This window comes from Ascidiella aspersa, chromosome 2 (genome assembly GCF_963924565.1).
Source record: "Ascidiella aspersa chromosome 2, kaAscAspe10.2, whole genome shotgun sequence".
Taxonomy (NCBI): domain Eukaryota; kingdom Metazoa; phylum Chordata; class Ascidiacea; order Phlebobranchia; family Ascidiidae; genus Ascidiella; species Ascidiella aspersa.
In genome coordinates, this window is record NC_139448.1 from 4,751,768 (window position 1) to 4,769,638 (window position 17,871).

The 17,871-nt window shown below is 35.0% G+C and overlaps 1 protein-coding gene across 1 annotated transcript in view; it reads left to right on the top strand.

Annotated features, from left to right (window-relative positions):
• The first annotated feature begins 5,378 nt into the window (after positions 1-5,378).
• Positions 5,379-17,871, top strand: part of LOC146163258 (voltage-dependent calcium channel subunit alpha-2/delta-1-like) — a 30,561-nt gene continuing 18,068 nt past the window's right edge. The window contains exons 1-8 of the mRNA XM_083383030.1: positions 5,379-5,517; positions 6,041-6,125; positions 6,712-6,822; positions 7,567-7,626; positions 8,233-8,455; positions 9,875-10,077; positions 13,246-13,458; positions 14,204-14,398. Coding sequence (XP_083239156.1) covers positions 5,420-5,517; positions 6,041-6,125; positions 6,712-6,822; positions 7,567-7,626; positions 8,233-8,455; positions 9,875-10,077; positions 13,246-13,458; positions 14,204-14,398 — 1,188 coding nt within the window. The 5' untranslated portion in view covers positions 5,379-5,419. The remainder of the gene's footprint in view (positions 5,518-6,040; positions 6,126-6,711; positions 6,823-7,566; positions 7,627-8,232; positions 8,456-9,874; positions 10,078-13,245; positions 13,459-14,203; positions 14,399-17,871) is intronic.

The window sequence follows — 17,871 nt, forward strand, 5'->3', positions numbered from 1 at the left end:
AGTATAAGAACAGAATTAGTAGCTAGCAATTTTTGTAAACATCGCCTACTTTGAAAAAATATTCTGTAATTCTGATTCAGTATAGTTGATCAAGGTTGAACAATTGTTTGTTTTATTTTATTTGGCGCATTAGACAGCCAGCAGCAATATACCCTTACTCTTTAGCATGATCTGAAGAAAAATGAATAGATCATTCATAGTTTTTCTTTAAACTAAAATCAACGTGAATTAAATCACCCCTTTCGAAAAACGAAAAATTTCTAATGTCAAAATAAAGACAGGTTACCAGCATTAGCTAGACGGGCGGCGAGAAATTCCTCAACTGATTGCTAGAAATGCGCGTCGTGTAAATTTCCTGGTTTTAAACACGTGCGCAAGAATTCCGAGCCATTTTTCAAGTTGGAAGCCGGCGAGAGTGGTCGCTAAAGGATTTGGAGGAACTAGAGGTACTTTTTGTTTGGATGATCTCGTCTTTACGCCACTGGGGCGTACAACTATTACAAGGTGCTGTATACAACTAGTGGCTGTCACGCGCGTTAATATCGACTGTGGGTTTTAGGCTTTATACTACTAACCTCTTTTGTTTCAGGAAAACCGCTTGGGGCAAGGCAAGGTACGGGCAGGGTCCCTTACTTGTCCTTGGCGGTGCAACGTAGTTCCGGTGCCACGAGAAAGTTAGGGTGCGTTCTAGGTGTCCCATAGAATAGAACGTGGCATCATTTTTGAATAAATAGGTTGCTTTTTAGCTTCGCTTCAAATAGTGGGATACTCCGCCATTTAATTTCGTAGGATATACATAGTATGGCGGTTGCACGTAAATAAGGATTAGGGTTTACATTTCGACGGTTGTGTTCACGGGCTTGTCTTGTGTCTGTGTAACGCAAGTCAATACAAACCGGTATTGGCACCAAACCTCGCGTAGGGCATAGGATCCCCCCACCCCTTGGCTTTAGATTTAAAATGCAGCCTAAAGTCCATTCTGATTTCCTTTTGGGTTAGGGAGGGTGTTGTAAAGCAAGAACGGTGCCGTGTGGAATCTTTTGTAGGGCTGCGCCTTAGTACCGTTCTTTAAACAACGTGATAATTTGGAAAACCTGTTAGTACTCTTTGCTTTTTCTCCCTGGAGCTATGACTGGTCCCCTTATACGCTGGTTTTCAAGTTAGTTTTAACGGGACTAGCTCGGTTCTACTGCAATGCCAGGCCTTGTCCGTGCGATTTTAATGTCACTTCTTCTTTTCCAATCCCCCGTAACTAGGTAGTGCAAAAATCGCCGGACAAGGCAATTTGCTTGAGAACCAGTTAATTTTTGGCTTGTAATAATCAAATTTGGCTTTTCCAACTAGGTAATTTCGAAAACTTCCTATAAGTTTTTAACGAAAGCTTGCTGCCAAAAGCTTTTGTCCGGTCATATGCTCTATTTTTTTGACTTGTACAGCTTGAAACAGGCAGGTTAAAAATAATTTAAATTGTACATACCCACAGTCGTTGTTGGCGTTGCTAAATGCGATTTTTTAAACAAATTTTATATTAATTTTGTAAATGTTTTATCGCTACTAGCAAATTCGCGTGACAGCCACGCCTTTTATTGTAGATGTTTTGCACTGTAATTTATGTCAGTGTTGGTTTGGAGCTTTTTCACTTAATTCTGCACATGGATTATAATGCACCGCACAGCTCTGAACATTAGTGGAGGAAAGGTTTCGGCAACAATTTTTTCATCTAAAATTGCATGCATTATCAGCATTGGATCCAAAAGAAGATTAATATTAAACTGAGAACTCTTAACCGAAATGAACTCTTTAACGTAAGAACTCGTTTTTTGCAAAAAGTTTTTTTTCAAATTGAATGAATCATTAAAAAATATTTGTTATGAAAACTTTTTGCATTAAACATAACCAAGACGAGACGAAAATGGAATTCATCACCGACGAAAGAACTGTGTCGTGTGTTCACTTAGTCATGTTCGCCACACAAATAAAAAACAAAACCCTAAAACAAACATTTGAGACAGATTGCACTGTTTTGTTGGTGCCGATAGGGGAGGGGAGGGAGGTTAAGCAGGCCAGAAAGCACAGAACCGTGGAAAATCTGATGTTCAGGATAACCTTCGTTTTTTGCAGGTTTTAACCATTATTTTTTTGCAGGTTAACATTTATTTTTCGCAGGTTTTATTCCGCTTTATTCAGGTTTACAGGTTCAGGATTTTTTCAACCTCATTTGTTGTTTACTTCTTCAGCGATGGAACATTTTACACACTTCACTTCACTTCACATCACATCACATCACCTAACCGTTAATTCCTAATCTATCCCCGCCGCCCACCAATTAAGCGAACTTTCAACAAATCCTCGCTATAAGAAACAAAACTGGAATGCACAGGAAAATGCTCCCCAATTTTTGACTTAAGGTTTAGGGATAAGGACTAGGGTATAGGGCTTTAGGGTGTAGGTCGACGTGATTTTTCCCAAAGGCCACGCGAACTTAACAGTCGCTAACCTATTTTTGTATTTTCATGAACATCCCGAGCAACACCAAAGGAGAGATCATCCGGATGAACATGGAGCAACTCCTGGTTGTGGCAGTGCGATTACTTGGACCTCGAGAAACGTACGATACTAGACAGCAAACGGATATTTTCCCTCAACGTTGTTGTTTTCATCTGATCCAACGCCATCGCCTTATTTGTTTCGTGCTTGCGCTTGCTGTTTCGTTTTCGTTTTAAATTGCGTAAAAGTTTCCGTGTTTTTATTGCGTTTAATATGGAATTTGTTTGGACAAACGTTTTGTGTTTAGTAAACGAATATTTTAGTTTGTCAGGAAGCTGTTGAGAGCGAGATATTAAATTTTACATTAATGTTATTTTGTGAGGAAGGCTAGATTAGTTTGAAAGAAAGTTAACCGGAATTTTTTTAGTTAAAACTTTATTAATTTTTGTGAATTGTGAAAGGCTAGTAAAATCAGGAAGTAATACAGTTAGAAAGTTGTGTGTAGGCTACCAAGAATATACAGTTATAAAATATTAAATGTTTTTGACGTTAAGTTAACCAGCTAATATAGTTCTGTTCATTCAGTAAGACCAGACCCATTCTATAGTTGACCGTAAGGAGTCCATAGTGAGCGAACCTGTGTGTTCAATGATATAGTTATAAAAGGAGAAAGCAGCTGCAACCCAGAAACAGCTACAGTTCACAAGTCATAGGTACTTAGATACGTGGTTTGACACTTTCCTAACGTTAGTCTTTGCCGCCAAGAGGCAAGTAGGGTTTCTTCGTAGCTATATGTGAAGGCTAATTCAAAAGTCTAAATCTTTTTTCAGAAAGAAAAGCCATGTCAGGGGAAACAGTTTATTACACATCTGATAAAGAGAGGAGAGGCAGCTGTATAGGTTAAAGCGAGAACATTGGATAGCCTACTAATTAAGAGAACTTGTTAATGAAAGGTGCATAGCGGTAATTACAGCAAAAGCTATAGATAGAACATTCCAAAGTCTATTAGATTCATTGGATGGGCATATGCGCTTAGGTTGTTTGCAGTCAGGGGTCCGTCAGTACACTGCAAATTGATAAGAACACATTTTGAATGTCACATTTTATGCCAGAGAGTTTTACTTTTGTTTTCATTTTACTAAAATATTACATTGGAAGTTCGCCAGGAATAATAACTGTAAGCCTAGGCATAGTTTTTTTTAATTCTTGAATAGAAGGGGCATCATTAATCAACTCAGGGTTCCGTAAGCTCGACAATATTTGAACGGGTCCGTAACTAAAAAGGTTAATAACCGCTGGCTGAGGACTTGATAGTCATGCCAATAATTAAACGATGAATTTGACGGAAAATATGTTGTTTTGCAAAAAGTTACCATTAAAAAACGTAGATTTAATCCCTCCTTGTCCAAATAACTTATTTTTTTATTCAACACGGATTACATTAATCTAGTTATTTTAAAAACGCTGTTTATGAATAAAAAATTGAATGAAATCTGCGATTTTGCGTTATATCAGAATTAAACGCAACCTAAACCGTTATTAAAGCTCTACGGCAGGGGTCGGCAACCTACGGGCCGGATCCGCCAATGTAATTCATCCGGCCCGCCGCCCATTGGACCCGCCAATGTAACACAAGTCCATTTCACATAATTTTTTACTATTTTAACTACGTAAGTGCGAAAAATCTTCGCGCTTCGCGCTAATTTCTTTATACATCCGGTAAAACGTTAACAAACACTAAACTAGATTAACCATTAAGTTATCGCGTTTCTCCACGTAGTTTTACTCCACTTTTCAAAATGCACGACGACGTGTGGACTCGAATTTTAAACCAAACAAACGCTTTTTTCGCGCTTCGCGCCAACATTTTACTGCCTCCTTAAATGTAATCAAACACGTCTTTAAGTGCAAAAATAATCCGAGGCCCGTCTGATTTACAGTTGTTCTAATATTTCAATAAGACAATTTTTAGTTAACATTTTGTGCGGCCCGCAGAGACCTTCCTGAGTTTGGTTTTGGCCCGCGACTAGAAAAAGGTTGCCGACCCCTGCTCTACGGCTACGTATTGCGCAATTGCGGAAATATCAGTGTAAAGTACTTCCGCTAGACGGTGATAGATATCCTTGGTAAACAAATCCCGGCACGCGTCAATAAAATGACGTTGAAAGATTGCCGATGGCCAAAAGAAAGTAGCTGTAAAGAAAAGACAGCGTTAGCAGACAGACAAACTGCAGGGAGTGTGCCATGTCTGCCTTGTGGTTCAAGTACAAGATGAGCTTATCTCTCTGCTAAAACCGGCTATTTAACAGCCCTGCTACTGCACTGAATGTTGTTCTTAAGATAGTGCTTGACAGAGTTAGTTCAGAACATTGTGCACAAATTAAGTTTACGTTTTCCGCGAATAGCATGAATTTGTAAATTGTTTTATTGAAATGATTGTCGTATTTAAGGTGGTAGGTCATAACTTTAGGTAAAATGTAGAATATGCAGTTACAGTTTTTAGAATATACTTAAAACAGTAAAATTAGCTAGGTTAGCTGGTTGTTTTAGCGAGTGGCCTAAAATTTGCAATTTGTTATCTCAGTTAATTGCTTTTCTTTTAAAAATGTAAATCAACTTGGTGTGCAATGTATTTGTTGTTGTATTTTCAGACAATACCTGAAACAATAGATTTTGCTAGTTTTGCTGTACGTTTTGCACAAATAAACTGAAAACTCTTGAGATTTGTTTTGATAAATTAATTGTTTGTTATTTTTAAGTTGTAAGCCATAGCACGTTTATTTCAGAAAATACCTAAACATTATAATTAGCTAGTTATGCTGTACGATTTGCGCAAAGCAACTAAAACTTGTTTTTATTACTTATATAAATGTTATTTTTTTAAAGTTGTAGGTGGTAGATTGATGTGCAATGTAGATTTGGTGTTGTGGCAATGGAAAACTCATCATTATTTTCACTGTTTTTTGGCGCTTATCTGATTTGCAACGGATTAGTTCCTGCTACTTCTGCAAACCAAGCTACCTTAGATTGGTATTTTTTTCCCTTTCGTTTTTTTTATATTTCTACCACCTTTTTTAAAGTAACAAAATGAGATGACCAAAGTGAAACTGTGAGGGATAAATAATAAATATAATAAATTAATACATGACCCACCCGAACCCAAACGCTTACTCCCACCCTAACCCAAATAATGTTAACAGTATGAATTCTCAGATAAAAATATGGTAGGATTCTAGACCAGCATTGTATATTTTTTCTGTTTTAATATTTTCATTTTTTTTTTAATGAAATAATAAAATGAGTGCCATTTGAATTGTAAACAAAAATAAATTTGATTCAATAGGTTTAATAGTATTGCAACAACTATTTCATTTGTTTTTTGATTTTTTTTCAGTTAACATTTCTAATTGTTATCTTAAGATGAAATAATGAAATGAGTACCATATGAAAAATAAATAATTATATAATTAATTAGGTTTAAAGAGTTGTGCAACTTTCAGTAACCAGCTTGATAAGAATAAGTTAAACAGTACAACTTTTTGTCGTTTTTTAGGCTGTCAGCCATCACAAGTAATTATGCAAACGCTTTAAGTGAAAATATCCTTCAAACAACTTCTCAGAATTCTAACCTTCAACAGGTTTGTGATGCACGCATATGCTCTGAACTATGAATACTGGTCAACTAAACACTTTGCTCTTGGGCCAAATGGTTTGCTTTCATTTTAATAATGCATGAAGAAATTTCATGGTGCAGTTTGCAGTATAAATTGGTATAATAATTATAATATAGGCATTTAACTGAATTCATAATCGAAGTTTACACAATTGGTTAGTAGTTTAATTACGAATATTTATTTTTTACCTAAACAAATTGCACAGATGAAATTGCAATAGGTTATGATAGACCACTTGATAGAAGCATGTAACTGAAATTTATTTGTAAAATATTATAATAATATATTTTTATTCAGTATACATTTTTTTTGTTTAGTTTTTAAAAGTTCAAAATTGACTGTTAGACAAAGTTTATTAATTCCAGTGTGCTACTAAGGCCTATTTACACTTTTATGCTGTAAACGCAATGACTTAAATCAATAAAAAACTGTAATGTTTAGGTAAAAATTCAGAAAATATAAGAAATAGTTACATGATTTTTAATTAATGTAAAGATATTGTAAATTTCTGAATTTAAGATGATTGTAAATTTGATTTTTTTATTTAAAGATTTACACAGAAACCAATCCATCCGTTGCCACTGTCAACCCTGACAACATTCTTCAAACTAGAATTAGTGCATTTAGTTCACTTTTGCAGGAAGCAGATGAAAAAGTGAAGGTATAATACATCATTTTTACTATGCTCAATCAAAACAAAAAAAATTAAATGTCCTATTTAGAAGTAGTTTGTGTTTCATAAAAGTTGATCTTTTTAACAAAAAATAGTATATACAGTTTTAGGTTCACCATTATTTTTTGATAAAATTGCTAGAAAATCTTTGAATTCACAACTGGAAAAAAAATGAAAACAAAAATAGTAGTCCCTAAAAACAATGGACAAACAGACTACTTATTTTTCTTATCTTTTAAATATTAACTGAAAATATATACATTTATAACTATAGGCTTAAACCAGGGCTGCGGAGTCGGTTAAAAATAACCCGAGTCCGACTCCGGTCAAATGTGCGATTTTTGTCGAGTCCCGAGACTCTACAGCCTGTATTTCACCCATTTACATAACTAAAATAATCTGGATAGTCAGCAATCCACTTTTAGGGGTGTCGTATAATTCATTCACTCACAATACATGGTTGGAAAATATTCCACCATATGCTATTTCGCCTTTACAATTTAATTGGCGGCCATATAAGTTTCAAAATTCCGTACTGTGCATGCGCATGTCAAACTCGGAACTCGGGTAGTTTTACAAGGTCTTACTCGAGTCCCGAGTCCAACTCCAGCAAAAACAAACCGACTCCTCGTGCCCGAGTCTGACTCCGCAGGCCTGCTTAACACTAAATGGATTTTAAACTTTAAGTATATCTCAAAGTCAATAAATACAAATGTAATCTTTTCTTTTTAGAAACTGACAGAAGAAGCTGAGGCTTCATTTGCTTCCTTTGACAACTCACAAGTCTTGACTGTAAGTTGAAATAAATTGTGATAATTCCCGTTGTTTTGAGACTTTAAATGCAGTGGTTCTCAACTCGTGGAGAATTGACCTCAAAGGGTTACTTTGACGAATAATTTTGACAATGATATGAAAATGAAATCTTTTACCGCTAAATTAAAGTAGCATGCCTGCTTTTTTAATTTGTTGTAACTTTTATTGTCTGTTCGAGTGCTAATTAATAACTTTTTTTACTTATTAATTGGTTGAAGGTTATGATTTTTCGATCTAAAATAAGGGTAATTAACAGTGTTGTCCAGGTTGCGATATTCACATCCAAAATAATGTTGAAATTCCAAAATTGGTGAACACGTTTCAAAAATATTCCGCGCGCCTAGCAAATACCAAAAATGAAATAAATAGGAAAACCCAATTTAACTGAAATGTATTTAATGGAACCACTTTAAATTAATTTGAAAACAGTGACTTAAGTGCCCATAAGTCATTAGTCATTGACTTAACTCACTAAAAACTGAGGTTGAAAGCTCAAAATGTCATTTTCTGCTGTATCAACACCTAAAAGGCTAGGAAGCACTGCTTTAATGTCTGATTTTTCTAAAACCCCCCCAAAAAATTCAGAATGACGATGTAAGATTTTACTACGGCACTAACACCTCCAACCCAAACCTGACATTGTACTACAACGCCAAATGCACTTGCGGCCACCAACTACCCAATGGATATGACGAGCACGATTGCACCAAACCAAAAGGCGGTTTCGTCACCAGCGACAACTATGGCGGTCTAAATATCTCGCAGCAATCAAGTGCAGTTCATATTCCACTTGATGTTTACAACGAAGGTGAGAAATTTTTTTAGTTTGGTTTCACTTTTTTAAAAAGGGTGCTTTTTGTAAGATTTACGGCTGGAAGTGTGTTTATTACACACTACAAGAACATTTAATCTTATGGCTTATTTAATACATTTTTTATATGAAACTGGTCATTAGTGTACTTATGATTTAAACTACTCATAAATTAAATTTCCTTAAATTGAAAAAGGTTAATTAAATTAACCTAATCCGTTTTAGTCTGTTTTTTATGTTGTTGATTGTTTTAATCTAGAATGTTCTTTTGGAAAAATATTTAAGACGCTTATCACAGTGGCATTATTTATTAATGTAAATAGGAAAACGCATTTTTTTGGTTGCTAATTAAAGTTGTTTTCACTGTATTTACTGTATTTACTGGCTATTTTATTTAAATGTAATAAGAGTAATGCATTCATTTAAATCTAGCTCTTAATAGTTTGGATTTATTTTGTGTTGAAAATATAAACATGACTACTTTTGGTAGTTTTAGCGCCATTGCCGTTTGGTAGGTTCCAATTTTTCCCCCTTACAATGGTTAAACTGTGACGTCACACACACAGTTTAACGTCACGACCCTTTTAATTACCTTGCGTCGCTTTGCAAAGAGGTGATGCCGTTTAATCAATATCCTATTAAAGCAACCGCTGTCAGAAGACCTCTCATGCAATTAATTAACACCTTTTTCCTACCAACGTCAATGCCTAAGCTGCCCAGTAATTGACACGCTTTTTGTGACGTCACATTTACGCAATCGAGAGCTTGTGTCGGATTTATGGTCAGTGCTGCTTGTAGTTTTTAGTTGCACCTCTTAAAAGCACACGACGTAGGTATGCACTTTATGAATCTTAATGTACTAGGCTAGGTGGACCTAAAACGAAAAGTGGTTTAAAGGTAAAAAAATCACTGGATAAATATACCAAACAAACTTAAAACTAGCATAAAAACACATATCACAGAAGGTTGACTGGATTAATCTTTAAAGAAAGTTTACAGTTGTGATAATAAAGAACAGGGTAGGCGTGTTATTATTAATTACATTACATTCGCTAATAATGTAACATACCGTTTTTAATTGTAGAGACCTTAAAAATTTTGGTAAAAACAAACAGATAAAACAAATGCGGAGAACTGAACTTTGAGAACAAATCAATTTGGCTAAATCCCTATTTTAATTTTTTTGCCTTACTGTTTGCAAAATTTTATTAGCTTAACAAGAAACTCGACGTATAATGACAAAAAGCACGTCATTAAATCTTTGTTCACGTAGCCACTCGTTTTTCTTTCTCTTTAACATTAAGATTTATTTTTTAACCGTTGACAGCGAGCTTGTGAATTAATAAGTTGAAAACCTTAGTCTAAACTTTAATTGTTTTATTTTTTCGTCCAAACTTTACCTTTTTTTTACAAAAGATTCGAAGGTACTTCGCGACATCCTGTGGACGAATTTTCTCGACGAATTCGGCCAAAATCAGTCATGCGCGTCGGGCCGCACCAAATGGTCTTTCGTTGCCACGGACAACGGGGTGTTCCGATACTTCCCCGGGCGCAAGTGGAACCTGCCCTGCCCGGAAATCGACGTTTATGACGCGCGGGGCCGAAACTGGTTTGTGCAGGTGAATTCCCTTAATCCTAAACCAGTGGTTCTGAACCGGGGTGCCGTTGCGCCCTGGTGTGCCATTTCTAAAGCTTAAGGGTGCCGATAGGTGTTAAAGAATATTTAAGAATCTTATTTTTGCTCAGCTGGAAAGCTTCTTGACACAACTATTTGTGTACGATTGGAGATCATTATATCAAATGACATTTCCTATATGTTTTGTTAATTGTGTTGTTCCAGTTCAATTTATAGTGACATTTCAGTAAAATACTCAATGAAAATTTCAGTCGGTGTGCCTAGGATTTATTTATTATTATTGATGATGCCGTAAGCCAGGGATGTCCAACCTGCGGCCCACGGGCCACATTGCGGCCCGTCTGAAATTTTTGTGCGGCCCGCTAGTCATTTTTACTCCCTAGTTCTATTTTAAACGTTCAATATTAGCCTAATTAAAATGTACCAGTCAGCTTTTAGGGGCGCACTAATAGTATAGTATGGGTAAAAATATATATATATAACTGAAAAGGCCCGTTATAACTCTAAAGGCCAATACTTAATCTTGAAACTCAAAGGTTTTGCGGGCCAATAATTTTTTTGTCAATGCGGCCCACTGTAATAAAATGTTGGACATCCCTGCCGTAAGCCATAAAGGGTTGAAAAACACTGCCTTAATCGATACTGAGACGAAATTAATATTTTCCGGTACTCAAAGTTGCAGCAGATTAAATTGAGTTTTTGAATCTCTTTGTGAAGGTTAAGGAAAAACTATGCTTTTTTTTTCAACATTTTTTTTAACGTATATACAAATTTTAACGTAGAAATTTTGCTTCTTGCTCTGGGATAATATATCTTGTGATGATTCGACACAAGCCTGCTAGAAAAGCGTATGATAAATATCGAAAGCACAAAAATAACGATATTATGTGTAATTAAATACTGTGCGAATAATCCCTTTAAAACGATGGGATAGAAACGTTAGCCTACTCTCTTTATTTATACGGTTTTAAATATTTTCATACGATTAAAGATAAAGTTTTCAACTTTTTTGTCGTATAAAATTATTTAGGTGTGATAACTCCTAAGATTGATAGGAATTGTCCAACGTTTTATATATTCATTTGCACGACCTTAATTTTAAGTCTTACGCGATCAGGCTAAAACGCCCAGCACCTGAAATCGTGGTTATCGATCGAAAATCCAGTCTCGCCTCAAAATACGCACGACTGCTGTAAAAATCCATAAATTACTCGCTGACAATGCTTTAAAAAATAAGCGCCTTTTGCCAATTCCGAATCTTAACTCCCGATTTTGACGCAGTTCATTTCGTTTTGACGCGTTTTGGCCGAAAAATACGTCAGCTAGAATTGAAACGGTTTAAGCTTTTTCTGCGAAACTTTTATGCTGATTGAATTTCACCACAAATGTGGAAATTGCTTCTTTTACTACTTTGACAATCTTCAAGGCAGTATGGCAGAATGCTGGCGACTTGGCGACTATGTCGGCCGAAGAATCAGCCAGAAAACCGAAGAAATTGGTGCAAAAAAATTTAAGTAAAAAAAAAATTGAAAAAAAAAATTATTTATTTTTCAAAAAATTTGTTTTGAAAGTTTTTTTCCAACATCCAATTTACAAAATACTTTATGGTTGTTTCCACACATATTTAATCACATCTATTTTTGAACAGCGGAAATGTGTAATAACATTACATACTACAATTGGCAGAAATTAATTTTGTTTGTGTCATTTTGAAAAAAGTTATGGTAGTGTGAAGCACATTGTTTGGTGAGAAAAAGCCAGTGTAAGGCATAAAGACTGTTTATTATTTTCAAAAGTACACACTTTTGATCATACTATTGTTACGTGTTGGAAGTTTTACTTTGAATTGGCAAGTACACTTCTATATTGAGTTGATTTCCTGTATAATGAGTTGAATTCCCCATTCCTGTTAAATGTACAGGTATAACATTTGCATCAGCATATTAAGGATCTAGAAGGCTATGCTTCTCCACCTAAGGACTAAAGTATATTTTTGGTTGTTTAATTACGTAAATGCAAAAAATTTTCGCGCCCCGCGCGAACTTTAGCCTGGTTTTGCTAGGTTTGTGTGTCTTTTTTTTTCTGCAAATCTATCCCAAAGGTAATATGCATACTATGGGGCATGTTGCACTGTGACTGTGACCATTTCTATTCAATTTTATTATAAATATCATTATTTCGAGCAATATAAATTGGAAATTTATCCAAAGAATATTTTTTCGTGCTTTTTAATCTGGTTTTGAGCAGTACGTTTTCACACAGGTTTGCCTGAAAACAGCTATCTATGTAACACTTTTAAAGCAAGAAAAGCAGACATGTACGTACACCCCCAGGCCCCAGGTTGTACCTTCACATGTCCCTTGTGTACTTGTTAATTACTTAATGTCACAAAATTTTTTTTTTGTTGGCTAATTTACTTACTAATAGCCTTGTTTATCGCCAAAACATGGCAAGTTTCATAGATTCCTCAGGCGAACACACCATTTAAGCTTAGGGACCCGAACAAAAGTCGAAGAATTTTCGCCATAAATGCTTGTCACCAGAAGGCTGGCAAGATTCTTCCAGCCTGCTTCAAGGCCGTAAAATTAAACCATAAACCTTCCAGCGTTCAAATGAATTTTACAGTGAAAATTTTACTAAATGGTTTCAGTAAATTAATTATTCGTATGATAAAAAATCAGTTTTTTAAGGTCTGTAATCGCTTTTCTCATTGAATTAAACTTATTAACATCAGCATTTCAATTCACCTGAGGATATAATAAATCAATAAAAATCTTGTTGTGATAAAAAAATCCCACTTTATGGCATCTCCAGGTGAAATAATGTTTACATACCAGACAAACAATAAAGAAAAAAACACAATGGACCACTTTTTAAACCACGAGGCGCGAAAAACAAGATAAATACCCGATTTGTCCGGTATTTATTTTTTTTCTGCCTATATTTGCAATTATATTACCCTGAAGAAGATTGCCCGAATAGTTGGTCGAAATGTTTGCACTTAAAAATTTTGCCGGAAAAACAATTTTACAGTTGACTGAAATCACGGTGGTTACTTAACATACGAAAAAGATTCCCATTCCTAACTTATACACAATATATTATTATTTTACTACCCGGTATTATAAAATGTTAACCTCGTGTTTTCTAGAGCGTATCTTCCACCAAAGACGTGCTGATAATGATCGACACTAGTGGCAGTGTCATTGGTTTGACCTTGAACCTCATCACACACTCGGTGCGCCACCTAATGGACACGCTGACCGAGAACGACTTCTTCAACATTTTCGTTTTCAACGAGAACGCTACTCTCATCCACCCAGATTGTCCTGGTCTTATCCAGGCTCTGCCAAGAAACAAAGAGGTGCGACTTATTTTTTTGTTATTTTTTTTTGTGTTGGTTTTTTTGTGTTTGCGTTTTTAATCTAGTAGTTTGTAATACAAACTGAAATTTTTACTGCAAAATATGTGGCAGCCCAAGGCTTTTTCAATGCTGGTTTGTAAAACGTACGAAATCGTAAAATAAAAAAACCCTGGCATTTACGATCTTTGACAACTATTTAAATTGCCATATTTTGCCTGATCAAGGTTTAACTAACATCTAATCTAAAGGCTTTCTAGTTATTTGTTCTGTCGTTTATTGTGGACTTCTTTTAATGAAAGATTTCTGTTCTAGGCCTATCGGGCGAAGAAACCTTAACAGTGTTGTTGTAATTTAAGTTATTCAGAGAGTCCGTCGGATTAAATTGCCGTAATTTTGCAAAAAAACGTCATATTTTCCGAATTTGTGTGACGGTCAACTCAAGCCATGCTGGCCATTAATTAATTTAAAAAAAATTATGATTGTCAGATTACATTTTGTACAAATTACCATATAGTTAAAATTACGATTATCATATTGATTTTTTTACAAAATTTTCCGTATTACATTTTGTACGATTACCATCTAGTTTATAAATTACAATTATCACAGGTACTGTTTTTTGATTTATATTACTATGCCTGGTAGCATCAGTTTATATATAGTTTAAATACGTTTGCTGAATTATTTTTTTACGTTTGCCATATAGTTAAAATTACGATAGCCATAATATTTGTAATTTACCCAGGCGGCTTTCGGTTGGTTGAAGAGCATCGCAGTTCGCAACGCTTCGTCGTTTGACACCGGATTCAATTTCGCCTTCAACCTTCTCAACGTTAGCAGACCACTGAGTGCTTCTTGTAACCCTATCATACTTCTGCTCACTGATGGAGGGGCAGAGTACCCTACTAAGGCATTTGCCGAATGGAATCTTAGTAAACAGGTGAGGTAGTTGTGAGGCTGGTAACAGGAGTTTTAAAATAAAACTTAGCCCAATCAGGGCTGCGCATGCGGACTTGGGACTCGAGTAAGAACACGTAAGACTACCAGAGGCTCAATTCCGACTTGCGCATGCGCAGTACCTAATTTTCGAAAGCTGCAAACTGTAAATTGTAAAGGTGGAATAGCATATGATGGAATATTCGCGGTTGTACGGCACACCTTAGAACATGTGGGTTGCTGAAAATCCAACTTATTTCATTTACGTGGGTTACGTAAAACTAACGACATTTGACGTAATCCTAGTGTTTTGCGAAACATCAGTTAAAAAATCACTGATCTAAACAATGAGAGAGATGTTGTATTTTTATTAACGGTAAAGTACTTTTCTTGCCATAGTGTTAACCACAGCCGTTTTCCAGGTTTTTCGAAAAATTTTGGCAAAAAAATTCGCCTCGAAAAGTGATTTCCATAATTGAACTGTCTTAAAATAAACTCGAACAGGTAATCGGCAAAAATAGCCAGTTTAAGCATAGCGTGTCGAAAACAATGTAAAAACGCAGGTGCGTCGGTTTATAATTTGCTCGAGGCGCCTTATTAATCAACATCGCGAAACGCTTTGGTTTTTTGATCTGTCGAAAAATAAAACTTCTTTAAATTTATATGTTATTAGCTGGAGTCTTTCTGCAAATTTTCAATGTGTGTTGAATTGAAACTTTTAAGTTTTTGTTATTCAAGCCCACCATAAATTTTCAGTGATTTTCAGTAAAACGTCTTTGTTTAACGATTAAATTAATGCTATGCTTACAAAACGTGCCTTATTTATTATCAACACAATAATAACATACTGCAATGAGTTCTGCCGTGACTTAGTTTGTTCACAAATAAAACATAATTTCTTTTCAGTATGAAGTATGCCTGATATGAACAGCCTATTTACAAAAAAATTATACGACCGGTTTCAATGTAAGTTAGAATAATTCCTGTACAGGAATTGGAATTTTTCATCGATTTTTTTAAATTGAATGTTCATCGCTAACTCGTTTACAAAACTAGGGCGCCTTAATAACCGTTCTACTTTAAATTAATTTTGCAAACCGTTTCTGAAGCCCATTGTTATAACATTGTTTTTCTGCGAGAAGAGCGACCAATCAATTTTATCGATTGATATCTTGTCTAATGGACATATCTCCAATTGAATATTGTTAAGCGCTGGGAAACGTTCAATAATGTAACTTGCTAGAAAGGGAATTGTGGAGTCAGTGTGTTATTTCTGTGGCATTTTGCTTTAAAGACATACAAATATCTTCACCCCAGCGTTTTTACTGCTAAATGGTTAAGTTTATATTATTATGAATAACCCATTCGATAATAACTTATTACATTTCAATCGTCCTATCTAAATAACATGTGTATAGCTTCCATAAAATAGAAATCAACACGCGACTGGCGTAATACATTTCATTCAATTGTTTTGTAGCCGTCAAGAATATTTGTTGTGGGTAAAACGAACGTCTAATTTCAGTTTCAGACATTGCCAAAATCACCATATGAACATATTGCGGACAGTTTTCTCAGTTAAAAAAAATGTTTCGTAGAAATCATAGCCACCAAAAACAATAATATTTTTGCGGTTAAAAAAATCTTATAATATCAGTGTCAGAATTAATTCCCAAATCACCATGTCAACATATCTGTGCAGTTTCCTTAATTTAAGGAATAGCGATAAATATTTCCCGATCTAAAAGGTAGTAGTATAACATCTGGTTGTTATATGACACATGAATAGCAGACAGGTCTACCATTGGCTAAAAAACTATAAATTAAACCTTTATTCATTTGAGGACGACTATTACAGGGTTGCTATTCAAGATGAAAGAGTTTAGTTTTGCTAAGCTTTGTATGTTATGTGTAGACCTTTATTTAATATTGCCATTGAACCTTTCCGTTTTATGCATTGCTTGGGCGCTAATGAAAAGTACGTCGCTGTGCTCAAAGCGCGACTTAATTAAGTCAAATTGCTTAATAGAGGTTCACGTACAATACATTGGAGCATGTTGACTTTGGCTATGGGAGTAAATTATAAAGTTCTGCTGAACTTTCTTAAGACGTGAAAGTTCAGTTGAACGTGTAAATTGAATAGATCTTTGCAGCAAATTGTATTTTCAGAAACACAAATTGTATAGTTTTTGTTTTCATTTTAAAGAAATTGTCTTGGAGATAGCTTTGTTGGACCAAAAACATATTTGACCCCCATTCCCCACAATAAATTCAAACAGTAAAATGAAAATGCTTTGTGGGTATATTGTCTTATCTAGTTTGTTTGGCCTTGCATATTTTCAAACGTATTGATCAGGCGTTTGTGGATATGCTATTTTTGTGGGTTCGCCATAAGAAACCTATCAATTATGAACTGCGGTTATAACTTATAAAGCAGGGGTTCTTAAACTTTTTTTTACCGTAGACCCCTAAAATTTTCTTTCATCTCGCTTGGACCACTGTAGGCAAAAAATTTACAAAAATGACGTCACAAACTGACGTCACAATACAAGTAGACTTCATAAATTTGCTGATTTTTGTCCAAAAATGGTGAAATGTAGTCTAAAATACATTCAGTGCAAAACCGTTTTATTTTTAATCAAATTGATTTATTTAATAAATGGATTACTTCTTAAATAAACACTGATATTTCAATTAGACCTTCATGGAGCCCCTAAAACTAGTTCACGGACCCCCAAGGTTTAAGAACCCCTGTTACAAAGCAATGGAACAACCATTAAGTGAAAGACCCAACCGAACAGCTGTTATATCAGGTTATTCATATAATGTACACATTCATAGAAAGAGTATTTTTGCCATTAATAAAATAACGTATTTCTTGGCATCAAAACACAGTTAGCGTACACATTTTGCCATTCATCACGCAAGTCTAATTTGGTAGCCTAATTAGACGCTGGCTCATAGGCTAGCCCATGCTTCCAAAAGGGTCGCAAAATAAATGTAAAACTTTCCTTAAAAAGCGGAACCAGTCACAGGTATTTGGACGGCCAGTTTTTCTTCACAAGCCTTAATCAACACTAGACTGAATTTCATTGCCACTGCTGGTCGACTCCAGAACTCCAGAACTAGATTTATTTTAGCTTTTTAAAATTAGATTAGAATTAGAATGAGATCATTTCCGTTTTTCCAAATTAGATTAGAATTTGGATGACCGAATTCTTCGAAACCAAAATTTATAGAATTTGAAATAGAAATACTTTTAATTAGTTACAATCAATTAATTTAATCGCAATTTATTCTTACAAGAATGTAAATATTATTTTTTGTGTGCCAATTTTTTTATGTTTTATCATGGACTATGCTTTTCAGAATGTAAAAATCTCCAACAAATTGTTACCGACCAAAGGGTATTAAACTAAATACTTTGTTTCGACTGAGAGGCTAAAAATGCCGTTAGACAAAGTAGCATTTTTGGTA